At 57.1% G+C, this 26,850-nt stretch overlaps 1 protein-coding gene across 1 annotated transcript in view; it reads left to right on the top strand.

Annotated features, from left to right (window-relative positions):
* The window catches only part of HS6ST1 (heparan sulfate 6-O-sulfotransferase 1), a 38,759-nt gene extending 12,907 nt beyond the window's left edge, over positions 1-25,852 (top strand). Inside the window, exon 2 of the mRNA XM_020895840.2 lies at positions 22,651-25,852. Coding sequence (XP_020751499.2) covers positions 22,651-23,359 — 709 coding nt within the window. The 3' untranslated portion in view covers positions 23,360-25,852. The remainder of the gene's footprint in view (positions 1-22,650) is intronic.
* The last annotated feature ends 998 nt before the right edge of the window (positions 25,853-26,850 follow it).

The following is a 26,850-nucleotide window of genomic DNA, read 5'->3' as shown; positions in this document are numbered from 1 at the left end:
AGAGTGCCCAGCGGAAAATACTGTTTCTATCAAGTCAAATGCGGTCACATTTCAGACAAGTAGGTCAGAGACAGGCAACGGGATGGTGGGGGGTGGGAGGGCTTCCCCAGAGCAGAAGTGGGCCCCCAACCCCAATCACTGGATCTAAAGGGGGCCCAGTGGGCATCAGACGGGACTTGCCACAGGGCACAGGCTGCTTGCCAGGTGGCAGGGCCGGGGCGGTCTGTCAGCCCCTGTCGCCCTCCCTCAGCCCCGCTGTCTTTGGCCACCTGGCCTTCTGCTGGCCAGGCCAGAGGCAGCCTGAGGGGGTACCGGGCATGGAGGGACAGTCCCAGAGCTGCCGAGCGGGGCGGGGGCGCTGACTGAGCACAGCCCCCACCATGAGCCAGAGGTGGGGTGGCAGGCAGGGGTGGGCCTCCTGCAGAGCGCCGTGTGCAGCCAGGATAGCACACGAGCCGAGCGTGTCCAGAGGAGCTGCCGTTCAGAGGGTCAGCATGTTAGCACACCCTCAGGGTGATGGCCTGCGCTGTGTGTGGCAGTCGGCCCCTGCCCCCCCACAGTCCACCCCAGCTCTGACCCCCGACCCCACAGTCAGCTGGCACGGGAGTCTGAGATCTGTGGGCCCGCAGCTGTCGCCTTGACCACCTGGCGCTCTGTGCAGGCACCTCTTTGAGTCCTTAAATTCGTTTAGCAAGTTTTGACTGAGTGCTCACTCAGCGCAGTCTCCAGAAGGGTGCCGCTGGTGTGGAATCCTGGCCCCCAGCCATCCCTGCCAGGGCTGCCCAGCTGTGTCTGACGGGCAGCCAGAAGTAGGTGGCCCCAGGCTTCACGGCATCCAGCACCACCGTCGGGCAGTGCTCGAAGCCCCCCTCAGCTCCCAGGCAGCACGCGGGCCTTGGCCCCTCAGGTGGTGACTCTGCCACCCGCTTCCTCCACGTGACACCCAGTCAGGGTCCCTGCACACGCACACCCTCTGCCCCCAGTGGCTCTGCTCGACTCTGGGCACTTGGCCGTGGCCTGCAGCGACCCGTGGGCACGGCACTGCCCCAGGTGTGCCGTGAGATGCCTCCGCTGGCCTGTTACCAGTGGGGAAGTCAGGGGGCTGCCGAGGGTCCCCAGGCTCAGACCCGAGTGCCCAGGTAGGTGTGGATTCCACCTTTCTCCTCTGCACCCGTGGATGCGGCCCCGTAGCCGTTGTCACTCCACAGGGGCCGTGTTCAGATGGCCTGCGGGGCCCGCCCAGGCAGCAGCGGCCAAGCGAGAGGCCCTCACGGAGGCAGCCGGTGTCCTGGTGGGGTCTGAGGTTGCCTGGAGCCAGTCCACTCTGCCCCGTGTACAGCAAAAGGGAAGCTCGGGGTTGCGGAAAATTTTGTGCTGGACCTGAAAACTAGTTTTTTTAATATTTACTTTCTGTTTTTCTCCCTAAAACAGCAATATGTATCATAGCTCAGGAAGTGCCTGGGAGTTGTATGGCCCGGACAGGGCCTCCTCCTCTCACTCTGCCTCTCTGGGGAGGCTTCTGCCCTGTGGCCACACTGTGTACGGCCAGGGGCCAGGCGGGAGTCTTTTCTGACTGCCTGGGAATTGACTTTACCCAGGGGAAAGATGGTGGGCACATGGACGGGCTGGCACTTTGCCCCACCTCCGCCTTCAGGCCCAGCTGCGACCTCAGTGGGTCTGGTGGGGGAGACACAGGGCAGCCGAATCCCAAGGGCACACAGCACCAGTTTCCACAGGTGCTGAAGGATGCCGGGGGCAGGGGGACGGGCTGTGGTTGGCAGGGCCACAGTCTTGGACCTGCACACTAGTGTTCCTGAGGTCAGAACCAGCACCTGGCCTCCATCCTGTGCACACACCCAGCAGCTCCTGGGCTGATGCCTGCTGGGTCAGCACCCGGCTCCCAGCCCAACGCCTGCCCTGCGCACTTCCAGGGTAAGTGCCGACGGGCGCAGCAGTGGGGAGCATGGCCCCTGCTCTAGCTTGGAGGCCCTTTTTGTGATGTCTGCGCCACCTCCCAGAGCAGCGACCTCGGCCTGAGGCTGGAATTCCTGGGACATGCACCGCCCCCCCCACCCCCCACCCAGGAGAGGGCAGGGTGAGGGGCTGGGGGCCTCCAGGATTGACTACAGGCTGTGCAGGGCACCCAGACACTCAGGTGGTCACAGCCGCACACGCGCCTGGCCGCAGCTTGTGCCGCAGGGCCAGTGGTGACTCAGAAACACCCTGGAACAAGGATTCCTCTTTCCTTCCAAGTGGCTGACACTTTGAGACATTTCCTCCCATTTGATTCCTTCCCGCTAGCCGTGTTTAAGAGCTGAATGGTTTTTCCACTCTGTGGCTGGGCCACCCCTTCATCCCTGCCCCCTCAGAACTGGCCGGGACATTAAGGAAATAGTGTGTTCATGGAAAATTTGCCCCTGTTGTAAAAGTAGGGCCAAGCCTGCGGCCCCCTGGGCTCTGCAGGAGGCCATCCAGGGGTGAACGGCCAGACTCCTCAACAGCTGGGCCTTGGGGCTCCCTGCCTCTCTCCTGCCTCGCAGGAGTACGGCCCCCGGCTGATGACATCTGTCCTGGTTTCAGGCAAGTGTGACTGGGATGAGGGGCCTGTGAATTAGCTGTGAGAACTCAGGGTCACAATTTGCTTGAAGGGGCCCTGGAGTCCGTTTGCCAGGCAGAGCCGGGCAGCCTGCCTGGCTGGGATCTGATGCCCCTCGCTGCCCTGGCCTGGGCCATGGAATGGAAATGTGGTGGTTGGGTGTGGAGGGCATGAAGAGGCCAGCAGGACCCCTGGCCCCAAGGTGGGGGCGTGCAGCCCCCTGCAACAGCCCCCCAGCCTCTGCCTGGCGGATGGGCAGCGTTTGCAGGGCCGGAGGTTGGGAAGAGGCCACGAGCTTCTCTCCACCAGAGCCCCTCCCTGTTGGCCTCTGTCCCACTACCATCGGGGTCCTTCAGGATAGGCCCAAGACACCGGAACTCTTCTGTGGGTCCCAGCTCCTGGCTGAGGACCTGAGCATAGAGCAGGTCATGACCTTCGGAGGCACCCCAGCTCAAGCCCTCTGTGTTCCTCACCCGTTTCACTCTCCGGTAAGTGTGATGCGTCTGTGCCTCAGTTTCTCCATCTGTCCACTGGGGCCGGGGCTGCTCTTCGATACCCCTGAGGGCGAGAAGCGTGGCCTGCTGGGGTGCCTGACACCCAGGGAGGGTCCTCGAGGAGAGCACATTGCCTGCCATCCCTTCTGTCCACCCCTGTGTCACAGGTTTGAGACCAGGGAACCCTGAAAGGGCTACCCGTTGTCTCCTTGCCTCCCTGGGCTAAGCTTGAGGTCTGTGCCATGTTGGCTGTGAGAGTGCTGGGCCGCCAGCGGGGCAGAGGCCTGGAGCCCCAGGTAGTTTGTCAGGAGTGTGGGACAGCAGAGCCCCGCCTCACGGGCAGTCGGGGTTAGGGACCACATCGTTGGCGTGGTGTGCCGGGAGTGGCTGTGTGCCCCTGTGCCCACCAGACGAGGCAGGTGCTTGCTGCCCCCTTGCTCTGTTCAAAGCGCAGAAGCGGGATTCTCAGCAAGGTCATGCCCTGGGCTCATCTTGGTCCTGTCCGCCCCCTGCCAGGAGAGCTGAGGATGTGCCGCATCTACCATGGTTGGGGGCAGGTTTAGACTGGGCGAGTTCCATCTGTCACCCCATCGCTGAGGCTCTCAGGAGTGGCTGTACACAGAGAAGGGCTGCCTTCTTTCCTGAGAAGCCTGGTCTGGTTTTGCCTGAAAATGGCTGCAGACATTCCACTGGAGAAGAGGGGTGTGTGTGTGTGTGTGTGTGTGTGTGTGTGTGTGTGTGTGTGGTGATAATACACATCAAATAAGATTTACCACTTACCATTTTAACAGTTGTTAAGTGTGTGACTCACTGGCATTAAGCGCAGTCACACTTGTACAGCCATCATCGCCCCCATCCGCCTGCAGAACTTGCCTATCTCCCCCAACTGAAACTCTACCCATTAGGCAGATGCCCCGCTCCCGTCCCGCAGCCCGTTGCTGCCCCCCTTCTACTCTCCGTTTCTGTGAATCTGACTTCTCAAGGGACTTCATGTAAGTGGAATCAGATGGCATCTGTCCTTTTTGACTGGCTTATTTCGCTGAAGATGATGTCCTGAAGGTCCGTCCATGTTGTAGCAGGTGACAGAATTTCTTTGCTTTTTCAGATTGAACAGCACACCATTGCATGTGTGTACCATGCTTTCCTTTCCCACTTACCTTTTGATGGACAGTTGGGTTACTTCCACCTCTTGTTCCTGGGAGTGGGTGCAGAAGTATCTGTCCACGTCTCTGCTTTCCATTGTTTTGGTGGAACTGCTGAGCCACAGGATAATTATATCTAATATTTTTAGGGAACCGCCATCCTGCCTCACTTTCCCATCAGGAATACACATACATAAAGATTCAGTTCCTCCACATCCTTGCCAACATGTCTTCCGCTGCTGCTTGGCGGCCAACTGGTCATAACCTAGGGCAGGAGGGTCTAGAATGTGGTGCAGAATGATGGCGCGGGAGTTGCTTAGGGTCTCAGGAGGAGTCTGGCAAAGCCAAGTTTAAACTCCATGTGCCTGGAAGTTGGGGAAGGCTGGAGGCTGGGGGGACAGTGCTGTGTGGAGTTGGGGGCAGGTGCAGAGGGGAGTGGGCAGCTCCCCCCACCCTGGCTCCAGAGCCTAGCTGACGACTGGCAGCTGTGCAGTGTGCTTGGCCCTGCAGTGACCTCTGTGTAGACCCACGACCGGGACCAGGCCCACACCCTGAGAATCCCAGCGTGGCTGGTTCCGCTTCTGCCGGGCTCAGCATGGCCGTCTCGTTGTCTAAGGACGGCTGGAAGACTAAGCAGGCCCCATCCTGGCCACAGAGCCCTGCCCTATGTGGCAGGCAGACCCCTCCACCCTTACTCGCTATGGCGTCAGTTCCTCAGCCCCGCCTGCTCTGGGCAGCAGCTGGGTCTTCGCTCGGGTGGACGGCCTGCCCTCTCTCCCAGTGACCTGCGGCCGCGCGTGCAGCCTTCTTGAGTCAGGCCACCGCAGTGCCCTCTCTGCCCGTCTGTCCCTGGGGTGCCATGCTGGCCAGGCTCGAGGGTGCTGGGAGCACGTGCCGAGCTCTCAGGGCCTTGGGACCCTGGACTCACACGGCGTCCCTGCGTAGGGTGGGCTGTGGCTCAGGGCTGCATAGTGCTCCGACTGCTCCTCGCCTGGGCACAGGGCTTTGAATGGCAGGCAGCACCCTTAGGGTGCACCTGGCGCCCCCTGCAGGCTTGTTGCCTTCACATTCCGATTCCCACCAGGACGCGTGCCACATCAGGACAGTGCACTGGCCTTTGCCTCTGAGGCTGTCGCTCGGCAGCCGAGGCCCTGGGTGCACAGAGGCGGGATGGGCAGCACCCTGGAGGCCGCGGCCCTTTGGCTAACCATCCAGACACAGTTCGGGCCATGGTTTTCTCCTTCCTCGTGAGACGTTTCCAAAGCATGCATCCCCACTTCTGCATCCTCCTGGGGCCTGGCAAGCTTGCCAGGCAGTGAGGGCCCCTAATGGATCCCCAGCCCTCCCTCCATAGCCCCTGTGGGGTTGACTGTGGCGTACAGAAGGCAGGGGTGCCAGAGGTACCAGGGCCCATGGTCCTGCCCTTCAGGACGCACTCAGACCCATCTTGCAGCACCCTCACCTGGGTCCCATGGGTGCCGTCCGCCCCCAGGTCAACCCTGCTTCTCCACACAAGCTGCACACATCCTGACATGTGCTCTTGGCCAGCAAGGAGTCCACCCCCAGTGCATGGGGGCCCATGGCTTTGCTGCTGCTGATGATCTTCAGCCTCCAGGGTCCTTCCTCTGTAGGAGTCGGGGAGCATGGTTTCTGGGAAGTCCGGAAGCCACTCTCCTGACCTCCTGCTCTGTACACAGAAGCTACCTGATGGGTGAACGATGGTGGCCGAGCCCATCTCCCCTCACTGCTTTTGTTCGGGGCCTCAGGGAGTGAGTGTCAGGCTCCCTGATCAGTTTCATTTCCAGCCTCAGAGCCTGAGTCATTCTCTGAATCCTTGCTCTGCACCAGGCCCCATGCTGGCCCTGGGGACTAGGGCAGGTGGGACAGGCTAGTGGGAGACAGGCCAGGAGAAGGAAAAAACCACAGCATGGTGGAGAGGTGGGCAAGGGCAGGGAGGGTTTGAGGGGGAAGGAGGGGAGAAGAAGGGTCCCTGGAACAAGACTGGGGAGCAGCACTTCTTGGCATGGAGGTGCACGTGCAGTTGGGGGCTGGGTGCCTGATCCATCCGGGGTCTCTGCTGCACACAGAGGGCTTGCCTACTGAGGCAGAAGGACACAGCATGGAGGGTTACTGAGCAGGTGAGCAGTTCAGCCAGGGCCCCTGAGACAGAAAGCTTCAGGCCGTGCATGCACAGCTAGGAACCTGCAGCCACACAGAGGACCCCAGACTTGGGCCTGGATGTCCCCAGGGTCGTCTAGGGTCGTCTCCAGGGACCATTTGTGGCAGGAGTGGGGTCAGAGTTGGAAAGGAGAGGCAGGTAGTGTCACAGTGGGTGAAGAGCATGGGGCCAGAGAGGAAGGCAGCGAACCTTCACTCAGATCCCTAAGGGAGCCCCCTCCCCAGGGACTTGGCACGACGGAGGCGGACATCAGCCACACTCATTGTGGCATATATGTGGGGTCTGCCCTTGATCTGTCAGCCCAGCTCTGAGGGTGACGATGGGCTGAGTGGCTCCCACGACACAGGGACCTCGGTCCTAGAAGAGACCTGTGTCTCCAGAGAACCCGCAGGGCCCGAGTCCCTTGGAAGAGCTGGGAAGACCTGGGCTGGGATGGCCCTAGGTCAACAGCAATGGGGGTGGCTCTCCATAGACCCAGACAGGCCTTGGCCGTGGGCTTTGCCCGCCCTGAACCTTGCAGAGACAGACATGACCAGATGGGAACGCTGGCCTGACCGTGAGTGTCTGGGGGAAGCAGATAAGGTGGCCTGCCCTCCAGGGGCGGCTCACCCTGTGCTGCAGCCCCTTGGACTTGTCTCGAGAGGCCCTGAAGGGGTGGGCGCCCCACAGTCGGGGCCCCTCAGTGCCCTGATCTCTAGGCCTGAGCTGTGACCTCTCCCTCCTCACATCCCTCGTGCTAGCCACACCCTGCCTCTGAGCCAGGAGGGGGGCCCCCAGGTCCTGCCTGCTGCCACAGTGGGACGGTGGGCAGCCTGTCAGTGCTGGGACATGTCCACTACCATGGGGGCAGAGCACCAGTGACCAGAGGTGCTGGCGGGGCCAGGCAGAGCCCTGACCACAGCCCCGCTGCCAGGCTGCCTCACTTGCACAGTATTTTTGGGGATCTGTGTCTCGGCATCGTCCCGCATTAGTCAAGCCGTCCTTTGCAGGTGGAGCCTGTCAGCTGACTGTACCCTGCCCACTGCTGCCCCATACCCCGCCATGCCCTGGGCAATCCCTGAATCCGGGGCCCTGCTCGCCTACTCAGAAGCTGCTCCCGTGCTGAATGACAGCCTGGGCCTCTGCCCCAGGCCCACAGCCCAGAGGGCCCCACGTGCTGCTACTGCCCGTTCGCGTCGGCACACCAAGGTGCTTCTGGGTAGCCTGGCAGTGCCGCCGCCAGGGAGAGGGTGCTAGATCAGATGCTGGCATCCGCCCTGTCCTCTCCCATCGTCAGACCTGGAGAGCCCTGCTGATGGGCGGTTTGGCCTGGCTTCTCCTGGGAAGCAAGCCCCTGAGCTTCTGGACGCCGAACACTCTTTGCCCTTTAGTACAAGGCTCCAACCCTGGGTGCTTCTGTGTCCAGGCTCGTGTGGGCCTGGGCCCACCGCTTGCTCATCAGCACGTGGTGTGGGTGTCGCCGCCTCAATTGCTGGGCCTGAGTGTGTGGTTGTAGCTGAGCCAGAATCCCGCCGGGCTCAGCCTCTAGGGCAGGACAGGCGTGGGTGATTGGGGACAGCCCCTCTCAGGTCTCACCCCTTTCACCTGAGCTTGTCCTTGTGTTGGTGGAAGACCGGGGGCTGGCTCGGCCCAGCCCACTGGCCTCCGGCCCAGCTCTTACTGTGCAGTCCTTTCCCCCAGCGCTGCCTGGTGCAGCCTCCCCTCACCGGTTCCCTCCACCCCAGAGAGACAGGGCTCCTCTTCTGGGCATGCAGGGGCCTTCTCCTGGGCCAGAGCCTCTCCCTGCAGCCACCCTGGCATCAAGGAGCTTAGCGGGGATTTGCCTGCGTGGGTTGAAGGGAGAGTGTGATCCAGGTGATCCTGGACCATGATGGAGTTAGATGGAGGAAGGGGAGCACTGAGAACTGTCTCCCAGAAGGCACGGTTCCACTCGGGCAGGAGGGTGCTTGTGGGCCCCTCAGCCAAACCAGATGGAGTGCGAGCAGGCCCCGGGGGCCAGAGCCTTCTGAGCTCAGGGCAGAGCAGTCAGGACTCATCCTCACAGGGGCTGTTCCCCTCCGGTCAGCCCCTACTCCTCCTGTTTCCTGAGTACAAATGGAGAAGGGGCCAGCTGATTGAGGCAATGAGGGCCAGTGCCAGGAAGCAGGAAATAGGCTGGGAGAGGCCTGGCCCCACATCCTGCTGCCACATGGGCACTGTTGGACCACTTGCTCCAGACGACACATCAGCCTCTGGAGACCCCAGGTCAGCAGCCAGGGGCTCTTCCTTGGGGCGGGAAGCCAGCCCACTGAGCTCACTCGGAAGCGGGCGCTCAGGCAGCTGACGCATCTGCTGAGCTCACCTGGGACCAGGGGCCCTCCCTGCCCAAGGCCCAGGCCCCAGGAGGCTCTGCACAGGGAGCATGCATAGCTGCCACAAGTCTCCAGAACCCTCAGGCCCCCAAGAGCAACCCAGACCTTACCTGTGGGTCACTCCAGGTCCCAGCAGAGAGCACCGAGTGTGCAAAGCAGCCCCCTCCCCGAGCCGGGTTCTGAGGGTGAAGCTTGCACACGGGTGCTCAGCAGAGACGTGGTAGACAGACTCCTTCCTGTCATTTCATCGTTAGACTGGAGAGATGCAGCCGGGAGAGCAGGAGCATCTTTGCCCCATTTTTTGTCGTAGAGAAAATGCATCGGACTCTTTCCCCACTGGGACCGTGTTTATTCTAGGTTAATTTGGATACTTTTTCAAGTTATAGGAATTCTCTTCTAATCATGAATAATTATTTAACTTTACATAACATAATTTTACGTAACTTCTTACGTATCTGTTGATGTCTGTGATCTGTTGGTGTGAAAATCCATATGTGGATTTTCTCATGTTAAATCATCCTTGCATACCTGGGTTTACCTGATTTAGTCATAGTGTCATATATTTTATCTGCTCTGCTGGATTCGATTTGACAAGATTTTTGTTTGCAGTTTTTTTACCTCTATATTGAGAATGAAGAGTTGCAGTATTCCTTTCTTCTCCTGTGTATGTGTGATTTTGGTATTGGGGTTATGTTGGCCTCATAGAATGAGTTGGGGGTGGAGGTGTGCGTTTCCTTGCTATTATCTGTAAGAGTTTGCATAAAGTTGGGTAATCTGCTTTTAAAATTTGGTAGAAAGTTTCTGTGTAGGAATTGTCCCTTCACTTTTTATTTTGAGAAATGTCAAACGTACAAAGTACTTAAAATAGTAGTAAAACCTTAAACCTTTCCCCTAGAAACACACTGCTATTAATGTCTGTCATTTTGGCACGCGTGTGGATGTGTGTACTGTCCCTTGTCCTCTTGTGTGTGTCTGTGTGTGCATGTACTTTGTGTGTATGCATGTACTTGTGTATGCATGTATGCATGTACTTATATGTCTGTGTATGCATTACTTGTGTGTATGCATGTACGTGTGTATCTACATGTACTTGTGTGTCTACACGTATGTGTGTGTGTACATTTTACTTCTGTGTGTGTCTGTGCTTGGTTTTGTTTTGTTGGCATTTTGGCAGAACTATGTGAAACTAGGCTATAGACATTCCTCAGTACTCGAAAACCTGTAGGAAGATTTTTAACTACTGCTTTGATTTTTTTTTTTTTAAGCTTATGGGGCTACTTGTGAGTTTTCTATTTCTGACTGACAGCTTCTCTCTCTCTCTCTCTTTCTCCCCTGCACATTCTCCTGGTGCCCCCACCCATGGATGGCAAGAGCAGGTGAGTTCATTCTGGCTGTTTCCTCTCTCGTGGCCCTCCTCTCCTGCCTTCTGGCCAGGCAGGGGTCCCTGGGATGGCGTGGGGTCTGTAGTGCGTGGTGAGGAAATAGATATAGAGATGTTCCTTGGGTTGCCTTTCAAGGCCACATAGCAGCTAAGTGGCTGAGCTCCCGGCAGGCAGGGACCCCTTTTCCTGGTGCATCCTGCCCCAGCTCCTCCTGGAGACCCTGCCTCCAGGGTCAGTGGCAGACACACACACCAGTTATCACTCTCATGACTGAGTGTCTTTGGCTGAGGACCCCTTGAGCCTCAGGTTGCCTGTCTGACAGTGGTGCCTGCCCCAGAGGTGGTGGGAATAAAGCAAGTGAGTGCCAGGTGGGCCCCAGCCACAAAAGCACTTGGAGGGGCTCCTGAGGTGGCCTGGGGGTCCCTGGATATAGTTCACTGCCAAGCTGCCCGCCCCCCCAGCTCCCAGGTGGTTGCCCCCAGGAACGTGCAGACCACAGCACAGGAGACGGGCAGGACGCGGCAGTCAGTTTGGGCGTCACGTGGCTTTTGTCTGGACCATGTGCTGTTTAGGTTCTGACTTTCTGTATCAAGGAAAAGCAGCTCCTATTCAAAGAGCCTGTGAGACCATCATCCCCTGCTCTGCCCTGTGCGTGGAGCAGGGGTGTGGTCAGCCCCTCCTCTCTGCTCAAAGCCTTCACGCGGCCACAAGGGAGGGGACAAGGAGGATTCATCTGGGAAGAGGGGTATCATGGAACCTGGAGCCAGCCGCCAAGTGTGGGGTCAGAAGTCTGAGCCTGGAGGGAGTATCGGGCTACCCCCAGTGGTCCCCCCAACGAGCACTGACCCCGCTGGCCCCCAGATAAGCTGTAACTGGTGGTCTCATGGCTTTGGAGACATTTGCAGAGCCACCAGGAAGGCCCAGAGCTCCCTAGGCCTTTGACTTCGCACCTCTAGTGAGAAAATCAGGTTAGATCAGGCACACAAAGGGCCTTTAATCTTTTTGTCTGTTTGCTTTGTAATACTTGCTTGGTTATATAAAACTGGGAAAATAACGAAAAATTGGAAGCAGAAGAAAAAGTTGCCTGGAGCTCCAGCCTGGGGCCAGGCCCCCTCCCCTCCACATTTGGCGTGTGCTGTGTTTCTGCCCTGTCTTTCCTCTGTGCCCACTTTGTATATTGTCTAGAGCTGGCATCAGATTGTGACACACACTGTGATGCGGCGCCTTTGCTCATCATGCATATGTTAGGTGTGCCCCTGTGTCGTTGCAGGGCCCAGAAGGGCTGTCCCGCTTGACGTGGGGTCATCAGATGTAGGATTCAAGCTCCCTGAGGTTTCTTGAGGCCCTGAACTGTTTGTGACCTGGCAGGGCCGGTGTCCGCTGAGCTGTGCCCTACTGCGTGGGCCTTCTGTGCTGCTCTTGACTGCTGTGGGGCGTGTTCCTGGCACAGAGACAGAGGCTGGCATGGCTGGCAGACAATGGGAGCAGGTGGAGCCTGGCATGTGTGTGGCATGCCCTGGCAGGGCCTGGCACTGCCCCCAGGCCACACTCTCCATCCTTCAGGCCGCAGCAGGTCTGCAGCCAGAGCTCAAGAGGACATGGGAAGACCAGCAGAGACCAGGAAGTGCAGAAAGTGACCCCGAGAGCTCTTGGCCGAGACTCGAGCTGATGACAGAGACGAAGGCTCTGCAGGCAGGTCTCAGGCCCCATCACTGAGCACACAGCCCCTCCCGGAGAAGGAGCAGGCTTGGCCACCTTCACTTTACCCCAAGGTGGGCACATGTGATGCTCAGTGAAAGTGAAACCTCCCGCCAGTGTCAGAAGCCAGAAAGTGCTCGGGGGCAGGCGTGTGTGAACAGCAGCCCCTTGCGGCCCTGCTGGTGCCAGGCTGGTCACCTCCTGAGCAGCATCTCCCTGGCTAGAGCCCTGCTCAGGAGCGACGGGTGGGAGCCCAGTGGAGTTGGAGGGCAGGGGAGGCTCCCTACTGCCTTTGGATGGCCCCGGACGGAGCACCGCTTCTGATGATCGGTCAACAGTCCAGGGCTGGGACACCCTCACCGTGGTGGCTTTGGGGACAGCGGGCCATCTCCCAGAAAGCCGCCAGTCAGTCAGTCCTTTGTGCAGTGGAGAGGACATCCCTGGAGAGGCCTGTGCTTGGGTAGGTGGAATGTAACCCCAGGCTTGGCCACAGCTGGGAGGACAGGACCAAGTGGATCCTCTTGTGACCTCAGGCAGGTCAGCCACAGCCTTTCCAATCACCGGCCTGGAGGGGGTGTCAGTGCTGGGCGTCAATGCTGGATCCATCAGTGTTAGGGATGGCAGGACGTGCGTCCACAGCGGGAGGCCCGCTCTGGGTCTGTGCAGCCCCGCCCAGCACAGCAGGATCTGTTCCCACTTGCACCTGCAGGCGGCCTCACCCACACCTTCACGGGCAGCACACCCAAGCCCCCAGTGCTGGACGTGTTGCCTGAGAGGTTCTTGAAGGGTGATCGCCGCGGCCAAGGCCCGAGAGCAGCTGGCACCACAGGCTGGAAGCAGGAGGCAGACTGAGGCAGGGCCTGCGGAGGCCACGCAAGGCCATCGGGCTGCTCGCGGCTCCCAGCGCTCACTGAAGGCCTCTCCTCCCACTGCATGAGCCCAGGGCTCTGCCCCCCCAGTCTGTGTAGGCCTGGGGCTTAAGTCACACACACCCCTTCCCCATGAGTGTCCTGCAGGGGCCTTGTGAGGGTCCAGCGGGATCATGAAGGTCAGGGGGCTTGGGATGAGGGCCAGGCTTTCTGCAGACGTGGGGATTCCTCCTCCTAGTCACTCGCCTCGGATCACAGCTCCAGGACACAGAGCCGCCATGGCTCACCCTCCTGTCTCTTGCACACACAGCCTCCTTACCGGGACAGCTGTTTGGGCGCTGCAGGGCCTCTGTCCGTGCTGGCCCAGGCAGCAGGCCGGGGCTCTTAGCTCCCAGCTCCGCCCCTCTGAGCCAGCACTGGGCGTCACTGACAGCCGGGGTGCCCACATGGGCAGGAAGACAATGTATGAACCTCCAGGCGAAGGTGTGAGGCGCAGGGCGCCTGGGAAGGGCCTTCTGCTCCTGTGAACTTGTGGGAAGGCCCCATCCCAGGTCCCGCAGCCTGGAGGCCACCAGCCCCGCTCCCGTGTCCCCCTTTCAGGCAGCCCCACACCGTCTGTCAGCCCCCTTCCAACAGCTTGAACATACCAGCCCTGGCCGGTAGGGGGCGCACTGCGTGCCAGGGCCATACTGGCACTCCCCCACAAGCCGTTCCATCCCTTGAGATGCAGAGTCCCAGAAGCTCTGGAAGCCGGTGCTCAGAGAGGCCTGCATCTAGAGCTGTGGACTCACGTGTCCCCGGCCACACTTAGGCCTCCAACCAGGCCACCCTCCTTCAGGCCGAAGCTCCTGGGAGCACAGGCTTCTCCCTGGAGTGGGGAGCGAGGGCATGGGGCAGAGCCACTGAAGCATTGAGGTGAGGGCTCAGGCAGCCTGGCTCTCAGCCCTACTGCTCCTGCCTTGGCAGGGACACCGGGCCCTCGTGAGAGTCAAGCCCTGCCCCTGCCCAAGCTCTGCACCTGTATCAGGGTCATTAGCCAGCAGGAGGCAGGGTTGGAGCAGGCTGTGACCAGAGAAAAACCCGCCTGGAGGCCTCCCCAGCATCCCGTGGCAAGGTGCCCAAGTCCAGGGCTGGGCCAAGTCCAGGATCTTGGCTCTTCCCCATCCAGGACAGCTGTCAGGAAGATGGCCCCAGCTGCTGGGGAAAGGGGTTCCGCTCAGCACTGCTAGTTCATCCTCACTGTGGGCCTGGATGTGTTTTTCCTTTATGCAGACCATTCTGACTCTTAATTAACTCACTCTTCTTTAAAGAAAATAAAGAGTAATAAATTTATAAGGAATCATAAATTGTGTCCATGACTTAGTTTAAAATGCCACCACTGCTGACTGTTGTTTGGCAAGTGGTCAGCAGGTGGCCAGTATTAACCATGCCAGGTTATATGATTGTGTGCCTTCTAGGAGGGTGTAGCTCAGCAAGTGAACAGTTCTCACCAGGCAGTTACAGGATCCAGGGGCTTGAGCACTGCCACCAGCCAACTCTGTGGCTGGGTCTTCTATTTAACCTTTCTGGACCTGTTTCCTCACCTGAAAAATGGGAATATTTCCTTCCTAAGACGTGTCTGGGAGTGTCCAGAATGAGCAGGGTAAAGCATTGAGGGTTCACTTAAGTAATGCAAGTTATTACTGAACTTCTGACACTCGGGCCTGGCTGCCCTCACCTCTGATCAAGCCCAGCTCCTCGCGCACTGGCTCTAGAGTAGATGGATATGGTTCAGAGACCAAGATAGGGTGGCAGTTTTTTTCTGTCTTTGAAAAGGAGCCCAGCATAGGCAGGCCAGGCAGCTGGTGCAGCCACAGGAAACACCAGGAACCCAGGCTTTTTCTCTTGCCCTACCATCCCCAGAAAGCAATGTTCTGCCTCATGGCCCAAGGTGGCTGCTGGCACTCTGCAGTCACATTCACATTCCAGCCAGCAGGAGCAAAACAATGGGGAGGTGTCTCTAAGGACATCCTGATGGCCAGGCTGAGTCACACAGCCATATGTGGCTATAAGACACTTCTGAGCGTCTTCCTCCTCAGGGATTTCCATGCTGTTTCCAAAGCCTGTGGAGTCACCTGGGGGCCCACATGAGCACCACTCCCTATAGCTGGAATTCCCCCACTGTCTGTAAGAATTCAGCTCACTGGGTGAGCCAAAGAGGGCCTCCCCACTTTACTGGAGGTAGGTGGGGCAGGGAGCAGAGTTGTGAGACCGGCTGGGCGCCAGCCTGCAGCAGGCCACATGCCTCCAGGTGTGCCTGCTGCTGGAGAAGGAGGACGGGGCTCCCATGCCCAGGTGGCCTCGGCCCATCATTTACCTCCCCACCCGTCCAGCTAGGATGACCAGTGAAGGGCCAGGCCTGTCTCAGCGCTTCCATTCTGGTTCTGCCATAGATGTTGTCAGCTTTAGGTTCTGTCGGCTCTGGGAGGAGGGCGTGAACTGGGCTGCCTGCCTGCGCCCAGCACTCAGCCATTGATGCTGTGGGGCTGCTATCCCAACCCAGGTATTTCGGGAAGCAGAGTCAGTAGACTGACTAAAATAACAACTGTGAGTTCACAGCTGCTGTGCAGACACATGGGCCGGGAAGGACGGCCTTAGGCCAGACTTTCCTGTATATGGAGGGGCGCTCCCCACCTGTGCTGCCAGCCCAGCACTTGATGATCTGCAGGTGGCAAAGGGTGGGGGGCATGCTCTGGGGCAGGGAGGTGAGTGCTGGTCCGAGCCAGTGGAGGCTGGCCGTTCACTCATCAGCTGGTTCACTCTTGTGCTCCCAGGAATGGTCCAGTGACCCATCCTTGCCGCTCTGATCAGAGTGGGGCCCACCTCTTCTCCCACCAGACTCCACTCACTTGGGCCTGCACTGCCCCCTCTGCTGTGGTGAGGAGAGGGAGGTGACATGCCAAGGAGCTGTGCCCGTGGCCCCTTCCCGAGACAGGAAGGGGAGGGGGCAGCCAGCCCCTCACCTCAGCTGCTTTCAGCACCGTGGGAATCAGAGCTAGGTCAGGCTTCGGCTTTTTTTAAGGCACCAAACCCCGCGTCTGAGTTCTGCACTGCATTGTTTTACGGCATGAATGCACTCCTTGGAGCTGGCCGGACCCACATGCAGCATTTTCCAAAGCCAGGGGACCACTGGGGGTGGGGTGCTGCCAGGCCGCAGGCGCTGGGGAGTGCCTGGCCTGAGGTCAGCAGCGCTGACTGCCAGCGGGAGCTCAGCTCGGTGAGCTGATTAACTAAGGTGGTCCATGCCATGATCCCCTGAAGACTGTCGTTTTCTTGCTGGGAGAGGGACCCAGAGCTTGGTGAGGGAGCTGGCTCCCCCGAGCGGGCCCATGGCAAATTCTCCCCAGATCCTCCCTCTGAAATTCCAGAGACTTCTCAGAGTATGGTTTAAAAAAAACAGCCGTCTGGATCCTGGCTTCATGGTGTGGCCTTTGTCCTCATGAAGGGACTTCTGGGCCCTGAGAGACCACAGTATGCAGCTGGGGTGCCCCTCACAAAGTTTCCCTTGCTGCTCTGGAACCCCAACGCCCGTCCTGGGGGGAGAAAGTGGCAGTGAAGCCAATCCCCCTATACGTTAACTTTTTTTTTCACTGACTGCATCTGGGAGTGATACACAGTATTTTTTTTTTAAAGAGGGAGTGTTATAATTCTAACCCTAATAACAGTGTCCTCACCTGCAGTTGGGGAGCTACAGCCTTGTTAGTACAGGTAGAAAAATCCACCTTTGTTTCAGGGTCCGAGTTTGTTTCTGTGAGTTAGACCTTGTTCACAAACGCCTGCCTTCAGAGCCCACCACCCAGGAGGGGGGAGGGCGGCTGGCATCCTGTCACAGAGCACACATGAGCACAGAACTTGCAAAGCTGGCCCTCTGTGATGGCCTCTTTGCACCCCAGGCAACAGGGATGTTTTATAACCTTTATTACTTGTTTCAGTTACTTAAATAATGTGTGCTTACTGCAGGCAATGCCAAAGTATAAAAAAGAAAATTTTTAAATCACCTATTTGGGCATATGAGTGTTCACTTTTCTCCAAGTTTGAAGTTGTTCATTATAAAATGTTAGAAAAGATCCATAGTCTCACCATCCTGAGAGCCTCTTTGCAGTGCCTTCCCGTCCTGGGTGGGGACTGCAGATCACAGGGGTCACCACGCAGGTGGGCACAGGCCCTGCTCCATGCCAGCAGCCCTTGGCTGTGGGACTGTGCCACGTGTGTCTGCCCTCGACTTGAGATCCATGTCTCCCATGATGCCAGCATGCCACCAACATGCGGCAACCTCACCACTACTCAGCCTTTCTCTTTAGGGCACATTTCCTTCTAGAAGTGTAGTTACTCATCCAGCCACAGAATTGTGTACCCACCTCGGCTCTGGGCTCCCAGAAGGAGAGTCAGGAGTGGGGCTTGGGTCAAACCCACACTTGGGCAGAAGAGAAAAAATAAAGCCCCTTCACCGCAGGTATGACCTGTGGAAGGGGAGGGGCCATTTCTGCTTCAGAGCACAGGTGCTGGCTCTGGTTTCCTCATCACTGATAAAGTGCGAGGGATACAAAGGCGACCTCCCAATTGAGACGGAGTCTCCAGCTTTCCTGATGCCCACTGCAGGTGCAGGAGGGAGCAGGCTTCTGAGGACAGAGTGAGAAGGGTCCTCTCCCTGATCCCAGCCCTGCAGCAGGGTCGGCTCCCCAGCCCCTGCCATTCAGCCACTTCGAAGCTGTCACCTTCCAAGGAAGGTTCACAAAGCTGCGTCTCACAGAATTCTCCCAAGCCATCACTCAGGCTTTGTTGTTGTTGAGCCGAGCAGCAAGAGATGTCTTAGTCCTCCCACCAGGAATTGAACCCACGCCCTCTGCAATGGAAGCACAGAATCTTAACCAGCAGACCGCCAGGGCGGTCCCAGAACTCAGACTCTTAAAACTGTAGAACCGGCCAGTCCTTGTTAGCGGTGTTTGCACCCAAGAACAAAACACACTCCTTGTCCACCAGGACGTCCGTGACTGGGATGCACTGAACCAGGGCACCCAAAAGTGTCGGAACAGCCAAGGTTGCAGAAAGCATTAAACGAAGCGTAATTAAACGCAAGGAAGCATGACACGGGAGGTTCATGTGTGGGCTGACGGGTGCTTGCAGCCCATGCAGGCTAGAATTATTTCACAGCCTGAAGTTTCTCTGAAGTCCCATGTTCTGTCTTTGAAATCCATGTGAATTCTGCACCCTGTGCCATTTCCCATCTGAGCTTGTTTTCCTGTAAATGAACAAGACCCTTCTCTGTCTGGCCCTGCCTGCGCCTCAAGCCTGTACTGCCCCCTTCTCAAGTCACGAAAGGCCATGTCCCCACTGTCTCTGAGAAGCCCTCCTACCCTCCCCCTTGGTGAGACGTGCCATTCATTACCACCTACCATGCTTGTTGGTTCTGCCCCTCCCAGCCTAGAGCATTCTGAGAGCCCTGCCCCCTCTGAGCCTGAAAGGGGGAAAGTGTCTGGGTTCGGGCTGTGCCTGGCTTGTGATGGGCACGGTGGTCATGGCCATTGGTGGCATCATTGGGGCCCTGGGGACACTGCTGGTCCATGTCCTTTGCCGCACATTCATGGAGTGCCTTGGGGCACGAGTGCCAGGGCAGGGCCACGGGCTTCCGCCGCCGCCTCTTCCTCATTCCCCCACCCAGCTGCAGTCATGCCCACTGTGGCTCCTCCCAGTTCCCAGGAGACAGCCCCGGCCCACTGCGTCCCATGGGCAGCCTCAGTGTTGGAGACAGACAGGCTGAGCATGAGGCCCCCTCCCTGTGCTCCAGGGAGTGGAGCGCACTGTGTGCTGGCCCTGTTTGCACCCCCAAAGCCCTCTTCGATGGGAAGCGGCCAGCAGCCCAGACCTTCGGCTCCGGAGGAGCTGTGGTTCCTCTCTGAGTCAGGAGCAGCTGGCTGGGGAGCATGTGGTTAGTTCCCAAGCCTCAGGGCAGCCCGCTGACCCAGAATGCTGGCCACCCTCACAGTCCCCAGAGGTGGTGCCCACAGGGGTCCTCCCCTCCCCGTGGAGCCTCTGCCTATTCACGTTAGCAGGTGTGACAGGGGGGGTGAGGGAGGAGCTGCAGACACCTGGTGTTAGCTGGCACAGAAGTGGAGGGGAACCAGCACGCTTCGACAAAGCCCTTTAGGGCCTTCGCAGGCTGCCCTGGAGAACCTTCGTTGTAAAACTGCTTTCCTTATCACAAAGTGTTTGGGACACACAAAGAAATACGTCCCAAATATGTCCCAAACATACATTGGATGAATGTACGTAAGGGATAAAGTATGAAGATAAACCCCTCACTGCCTGTCCTAAGCACAAGGACGTGAACAACGCTATGGAAGCCACCGTGCCCACCTCCCCTCAAAGCTAACCTCTGACTGGACTTTCCTGTGTATTACACCATCTCATCTTGTTAATATTTTAGCAATATTTTAATGTCACCTATTCTTTACCACTAAATAGTATTTTCTTTGGTTTTATTTTTAGAAGCTTGATAAACCATAGGGCTTCTCTGGTGACTAGACAGTAGTACTCTTCTATGTCTTCTTAATTTGCTTTTTTCCAGCGACATCTTATTCATCACATTTAACCGCGCTGCTCTGAGCAGCTGTAGTTTGTTCCTTTTAAATGAGCCATGCTCTGTTGGAAGAATGTACCCCGTTTGTGAATGCATGCCTCTGCGGAGGATGTTTGGGGCTATCACGAGCAGTGTGCTGTGATGGTCTCGTCCACATCTCCCAGAACTCACAGACAAGGGTTCCCCAGGATGTGTGTCTAGGAGAGGACTCAAGGGTCATGGGGTGGTTGTGTGTGCCGTCAACCTTCCTGTGAAGTCACTCCATGACAGCTGTCCCCAGTAAACATCCCATAAGCAGTTGTTGAAAGTTGTCATTGCCCCACTTCTGATTTGCCACTCCAGCAGGTATCCCATTGTGGCTGAGGGTGCTGTTTCCTCAATGCCTAATGAAGGGAAGCATCTCTCCATATGTTTTCTTAGCCAGTTTCCTTGTTGTTTTACTTTTAATGGTTTTAGTTGTAAGAATTCACACACATGCATAAAAACAAATAGCTCCAAGAGGTTTATGATAAAACCCAGCAGATCTGCTTTCCCTTTCCAGCTTCCCCAAAGAACCTCTTGCAGCTTTCTTCACTAGTCTCATGTCAGACTTCCCTGGTGGTAGAGAGGTTAAAAATCCACCTGCCGATGCAGGGGACACGGGTTTGATTCCCGGTCTGGGAAGATTCCACATGCCGCCAGGTAGCTAAGCCCATTCGCCACAGCTACTAGCCCATGCGCCTAGAGCCTGTGCTCCACAAGAGAAGCCACTGCAATGAGAAACTTATGCACTGCAGTGCAAGAGCAGCCCCCACTCACTGCAACTACAGAAAACTCGAGCACAGAAATGAAGACCGAGTGCAACCAAAACTAAATAGATAAATGGAGAATGGCCTTCATGTTTTTACTTTCATGTTTCTAAATGCTTAGTGCTACTTCTTTTTTTTTTTTTAATATTTGCTTAGCTGCTCTTAGTTGCAGCACGCAGGATCTTCCATCTTCATTGCGGCATGCAAGATATTTAGTTGCAGCATGCAGATCTTTGTTGCAGCAGGTAAAATCTTTAGTTGTGGCATGTGTGATCTAGTTCCCTGAATAGAGATCAATGCCAAGCCTCCTGCATTGGGAGCTCAGAGTCTTCACCACTGGACCCCCCAGAAAAGTCCTGTAGTGCTGTTTCTTAGTTGATTAGTTTAAAAATTATCAGTGTGCTTTCTGTTCTGGTGGATGAGGTAGGTTCTTAAACCCTTATCCTTCTCCACACCCCCACCCATCCTCCAAGGAGAGTTAAAGCTCAAGTTTTTATTAAATTAATAACCACCATTTACATCCTGATGTCTCAAAAACCAGTGTTTTTCTTCTGAGTATAGTAGTGCACTTAGTTTTCTTTTTTATGTAACTTTTCATTTTTCCTGGATGTAATGATTGCCCTACTTTTTACTTGGTTTGTCTTCCATCTTCATAGACTAGGTTTTTTCCAAATGATTTCAAAGATCTGCTGTGTATCTACCATACCATGTGTTTCTTCCCACAAATGCTCTGTGGTGTGAGGTGATCTGTCCGTGCCCCTTTTTCTAGAACCCCGTCCCTCTACTCCTGACGGGCCGAGTGGGATGCCCAGGGGATATCTGGGATCTCCCTGGGTTCCAGCTCCTGTCTCCTACACTTTTTTTTTAATTTACTAAATGAGGTGCACATTCCAGTATCTTCCTAGAGCAGGATTCACAGAAAATACATTTCCCAAGCCTTCATTTGTGTGAAAATGTCTCTCCTCTCCCCTTACACTTGGTTGATAGCTTGGCTAGACCTGAGATCCATTTGGTCATTTCCTGCCAGCATTTTGAAGCCATTGTTCCATTGACTCTGAGCATCTGGTGGTCCACAGAGATGCTGAGTCCCATTCTGACAACCAACCCTTTTTACGTATTCTGGTTTTCTGTCTGCATGCTTCATGGGTTGTCTCTGTGATCCTGGGTCTGATCTCCACGTTCATTCACGAGGTGGTGGGTGAGCCACTTCACTCTAGATGAATTAAGTACTCTACTTCTCACTGTTTCTTTCGTCATCTCCTCCCCTGTGTCCTTCCTCCCCTCCTCTGGAACTCTTACAGGCTAGCGCTTGGTCGGCCTGGATGGGCAGATCCTGCTGGAGGGTGAGAGGCAGGATGCCCCTGTTTGTGAGGGACCCCAGCTGTGAGTGCAGGGGGAACTTCGCTCTGGGCAGAGACTCTGCACTTTCCTCCTGTGTGGGGCTGGGGCAGGGGTCAGCTTAGCCTGGGCACTCGGTGGCAGAGGCTGGTCTCCCATGAACGTGCAGCCTGTTGTTTGGCGGCCTGCCCAGTTCCTCGTGTCTCTGAGCCATGAGCACCTCCAGAAAACACACATCCAGTCTCATCCTGGGCAGGGAGCTGCCTGGATGTGGGGGGGTTGTGGTCATCTGGGGGTCTTCTGCCCTCCCCACCCCGCACTGCACCTCCCCACCCCGCACTGCACCTCCCCTCTGCTCACTTTGATCAGTGTCCTTGCTCCCCCTTTCTGAAGATGGTACGCCAGAACATAAACAGCTGATGTGTCTGCAGATACGTATAATGGGCAAAGGAGGGCAGAGATGGGAGCGGGGCTCAGGACAGCCAGTGGCTGGGCACAGGCCTGTGGCATAGATGCCCCTTCCTTACAGTTTGGGCAGATGGCATCTTGAGGGACGTGGGGGTTGGAACAGCTCCTGAGAGATGATACACATGATAAGTTACGGCTCACCCAGTGGGCCCTGAGCTGGGTGATCTCCTGGTGCCCCTCCCCCACTGGACCGCTGCAGGAGCCAAGTGGAGTGGGCCCAATGGGAGGCCCTGACCTAGGGGGTCTGTGAGTGACTTCTGAGTGGCCCCCCACGTGGCACCAAGCCTGCCCCCACGAACAGATCTTTAAAGTGCTGGTTCCACATGGCTTTGGGACCACCCTCCACCCCCTGGGGGGCAGAGTCAGGTTGTCCCTAGCAAGGCATGATGCCTGGGGCTCAGGAGAAGGTCCTAGAGAGGACCCTGGACCAGGGTTCAAGAGGGCACCACAGCTGGGCTCTGCAAGATGCTGTGGTGGTCACACTCTGCATTAGAGGTGGTGGTCCATGATCTTTGCAGGTCATGCCACATTTTACACCTGGATTTCTCATCTGGCCGTGGCCTTTGGAGAACTGAGATTTGGGGGGCAGCACTCTCCGGAGGTCTTATAGCGTAGACACTGAGTAGTCCAGACTGCAGCCTGCCCCCTGTTTCACCCCCAGATGGTCCCTGTGTTTCCAGCCCCTGCCTGGCGCCCCAGCCTCACCTCCCCCTCCCCGTCTCGTTGCAGGAAGTTCTACTACATCACCTTGCTGCGTGACCCCGTGTCCCGCTACCTGAGCGAGTGGCGGCACGTACAGCGGGGGGCCACGTGGAAGACGTCGCTGCACATGTGCGACGGGCGGACGCCCACGCCCGAGGAGCTGCCGCCGTGCTACGAGGGCACGGACTGGTCGGGCTGCACGCTGCAGGAGTTCATGGACTGCCCCTACAACCTGGCCAACAACCGCCAGGTGCGCATGCTGGCCGACCTGAGCCTGGTGGGCTGCTACAACCTGTCCTTCATCCCCGAGGGCAAGCGGGCCCAGCTGCTGCTGGACAGCGCCAAGAAGAACCTGCGGGGCATGGCCTTCTTCGGCCTGACCGAGTTCCAGCGCAAGACGCAGTACCTGTTCGAGCGGACGTTCAACCTCAAGTTCATCCGGCCGTTCATGCAGTACAACAGCACGCGGGCGGGCGGCGTGGAGGTGGGCGAGGACACCATCCGGCGCATCGAGGAGCTCAACGACCTGGACATGCAGCTCTACGACTACGCCCGGGACCTCTTCCAGCAGCGTTACCAGTACAAGCGGCAGCTGGAGCGCCGGCAGCAGCGCCTCCGGAGCCGCGAGGAGCGCCTGCTGCACCGGGCGAAGGAGGCGCCGCCGCGGGGCGACGCCGAGGAAGCCGGCCGCGTGCCCACGGAGGACTACATGAGCCACATCATCGAGAAGTGGTAGTGGCGGCTGGCGGGGGGAGCTGACCAGCACACCCGCCCCCAGAACTCGGGGAAGAGGACCCCCGTCCACCAGCCAGAAGGCAGATGCGCCTTGAGCGGTGGAGGAGTGAGCCGGGAGCGTGGGTTCTTCCCGCCCTGCCAGGCTGGGGTCTGAGAAGTCAGCGTGTGAAGTGTGTGAAGGACACCCCACCTGGCCTGCAGGGCTGGGAGCAAGTGGGCACCCTCTCTCCTGGCCCCCACCTCATGGTGACAAAAGCCGCAGGTTTGAAGACTAGAAAAGGCCCGCGTGGTGGAGAGCGGCCCTGCCAGGTCAGCGGTGGGGCACATGGCCACCTCCCCCCAGCCTCAGGCCACCCAGCAGCCCCTCAGCCTCCGGGGAAACCCTTGCCCAGGGCCTCTGGGGGACACGGGCAGCCATCTGAGGCAGCCTCAGGAATGGAGCTCTCAGCTCACCTGTCTTCAAGATCAGGGCCCACCTCGTGCAAAGCCAAGAAGCTTCTAGTCTAGCCCCTGGGCAGCCCACTCCCCTCTCTAGCCCAAGGTCAAAACCCACCGTCTGGCTTCATGCTTTGCATGAGGAGATCAAAGCACATCACCCGGGGCCCCCCACCCCACTGTCCACAGTCCCTAGACTGAGGGGAGCTGTGGGGGGATAGCCCTGAGCTGCAGTGCCCTCTCCCGCGGGCAGAGGGCATCCCAGGAGTAGGAAGGCCATGGCTGAGGACCATGCTGCCTGTGACTGAGCAGACCTCCCAGCCTGCAGCTCAGACAGGAAGCGGGTGGAAATCCAGAGCTCTGCCTGGCCCCGGTCTCCTTCCTGACCCTCTGGGCTTGGTTAGTGGACTGCGCCTGGCTCCAAGACCACCACTTGGACATTCATTTGAGGTTACACCCCATTGCCCCCACACCCTGTGTATCAAGTTCAGTCAGGCCTCCGTTGGCTAGAACACTGCAGACTATGGCCGTGCCCACGAGCCCTAGTTTGGGGCCAGGATAGGATACACAGTTCTTTCAGATTCTTAGCTAGAGTTGGAAGAAACAGCTCTGGGTGGCTTCCTTGTGCCCAGATACACAGCCCCCCATCCCCAGCCTCTCCCCACATTCTCCAGTGCCCTTGCCCATACCAGCTGGTCAGGCCTGTCCCCAGAGCCCTGCAGATTGGAGAAGCCATGTTCAGTCATTGCCAACACTTGCCCCATGCCCATCCCTCGGATATTTGAGGGGGCCAGGCCAGTGTCACCTCTGGATGTACCCCCATCCATGTGAGACCTGAGATCTGGGGAGCTGAGTGTGAGCCCCACACCTGGGGTGGACAGGCTCCTCCTCTGTCCAATAGAGGACTCATACGTGACTCGAGGAGGTGAGAGCCACAGCAGCCTCCTGGGCAGATCCCCCTTGGGTTCTCCACCCCAGCTTCCCTACTGTGGAGTGAGAGAGTGGGAGCAGGGGCCCTTCCACAGCACTGGGAAAGTTAGGGTGTTGTCAAATGAGGTGGCTACCCAGGAGGCAGAATCATTATTGCTTGTCTGGCATAGGGGCTTCCTATGCCACTGGCCACTTCGCCCTGCAGTTCAAGGGCAGAGCGATCAGCAGACCCCCAGAGTGGACACATCATGCTGAGGAGGTGAGCACCAGGTGACTCTGGCTCTTTTGAAGGAATGTGAAAGTCAGCATGGGGATCTGCTGATACTTGCGTGAGGTGGGCGTGCTCCAGGTTCACAAGAGCCCTGAGGTCTCACACAAGCGCGCGCAGTGGCCTCCCACTAGGAGAGCTCAGCCCTGTTCTGCCGGAGCCCCTGGAACCCAGCCAGTAACCTGGCTGCATCAGCCCTCCTCAAGGCGGGCTTCTGAGTGTGAGGGCCTGAGTGCAGGATCTGTTTGTACATAATGGAATGTTGTAGCTTATGGCCTATTGTCCCAAGTCACATGATCTCCTCGGCTTCTCCGCTGCATCCAGGAGGAGGTCCCGGCTCCAGCCAGCACCCTAATGGGTACCAGTGAGGGTCCCAACTGGCATCACCCTCAGCTGCTGGGGTCTCCCATCCAGCACTGCCTGCTCAGGACACCCGCCCTGAGGCGAAGGTTTCTCATGCCTGCAGCATCTCCTCCGACACCACGGGCTGGGGCTTCAGGAAAGGGTGGCCTCCCTGCCCCTTCCCAGGGCCAGGGGACAGAAGCGAACATGCAGTGAGCGGACAGCTCCCCCATGCCAGCCTGCAGCGTCCCCTCTCGGAAGAGGAGTCAGGGACGGCAGTACTGTCCGAGCAATGAGTTTGTGAACTTTTTTGGGAACTGGAAGTCTTTAACTTGAACCCAGGAGCATTTAAAGCTTTATTTATTTATAGCTTCTTATTAAAAAAAAAAAGTGTTGAGAAGAAACCTTTTGGTGACTCATACAAAAAAACAAGTTGATGGAAAAGCAAGTCATCATCATCTAATTGTTTTTGTCTAGGTCAAGATGAATGTGAGCAGATGAAATAAACCCCGAAAAGGAGCACTGGTGTGTGTAGTCTGTGGTCTCATAGCAGCCCACGTGGCGTGGCGCCCATTCTGGTTTGATTTTTGAAATGTGTCTGTGAGCCAGGAATCACAGGAGCAGATGGGCTTCCCTCGGGGCCAAGAGGCCCCGTAAGAGGAGTTCACACACTGTGTCACCATGCCTTGCTTTGCAAATGTAAGAGACGTGACTGTCATCACCACAAAGAACTTCGGGAATTCCCTGGCGGTCTAGTGGTTAGGACTCAACACTCTCACTGCCAAAGGCTCGAAGTTGTTCTCTGGTTGGGGAACTAAGATTCCACAAGCCCCGCAGCATGGCCAAAAACAGCTCATTAATTATAGGACTTGAAAAGATGCTGCTGCTGCTGCTGCTAAGTCACTTCAGTCGCGTCCAACTCTGCGACAACAGCCCACCAGGCTCCTCTGTCCCTGGGATTCTCCAGGCAAGAATACTGGGGTGGGTTGCCATTTCCTTCTCCATTGAAAAGATAAGCCCAGCTTAAAGGAAGCCCTACACTGTGTGTTTATTTTCTCAGTACCTATTTCCCCTCCACTTTTAATTTTAAAAGATTGCAAATGACAGATTGAAAAAGTAGTTCATGAACATCATGAAGCCTTCCCCAAGATTGACCTGGGTTAACACCGTGTCTTGTTTATTCACCCTGAACTCCCACTCTCTTTCTGCTTCTCTGCACATGCGTCACACACATTTACAGGGACGTTTGTTCAAAACATTAGAAAAGAAAGTTTAAATAACATTATAAAATATCCCCAGATATTTCTAAATTCTTCAATATGTACCTCCTAAAAATGACATTCTTTCACACACACACACACATCATATTCCTAAAATTTAACATACAGTAATATTAGCTGATATACAGGCTGCATCCAGATTTTCTGTTTATCCCCACACTGTGTCCAGAATGTTTGTGTGATCCTTATGGCACTCGTCTGTCTTGCCTCTCCTGTGTCCGTAAGCTGGGCAGAGTC

This window comes from Odocoileus virginianus, unplaced genomic scaffold (genome assembly GCF_023699985.2).
Source record: "Odocoileus virginianus isolate 20LAN1187 ecotype Illinois unplaced genomic scaffold, Ovbor_1.2 Unplaced_Contig_10, whole genome shotgun sequence".
NCBI classification, from domain to species: Eukaryota; Metazoa; Chordata; class Mammalia; order Artiodactyla; family Cervidae; genus Odocoileus; species Odocoileus virginianus.
The sequence above is the reverse complement of the archived record's forward strand: the minus strand, read 5'-3'. Positions and strand labels throughout refer to the sequence as shown.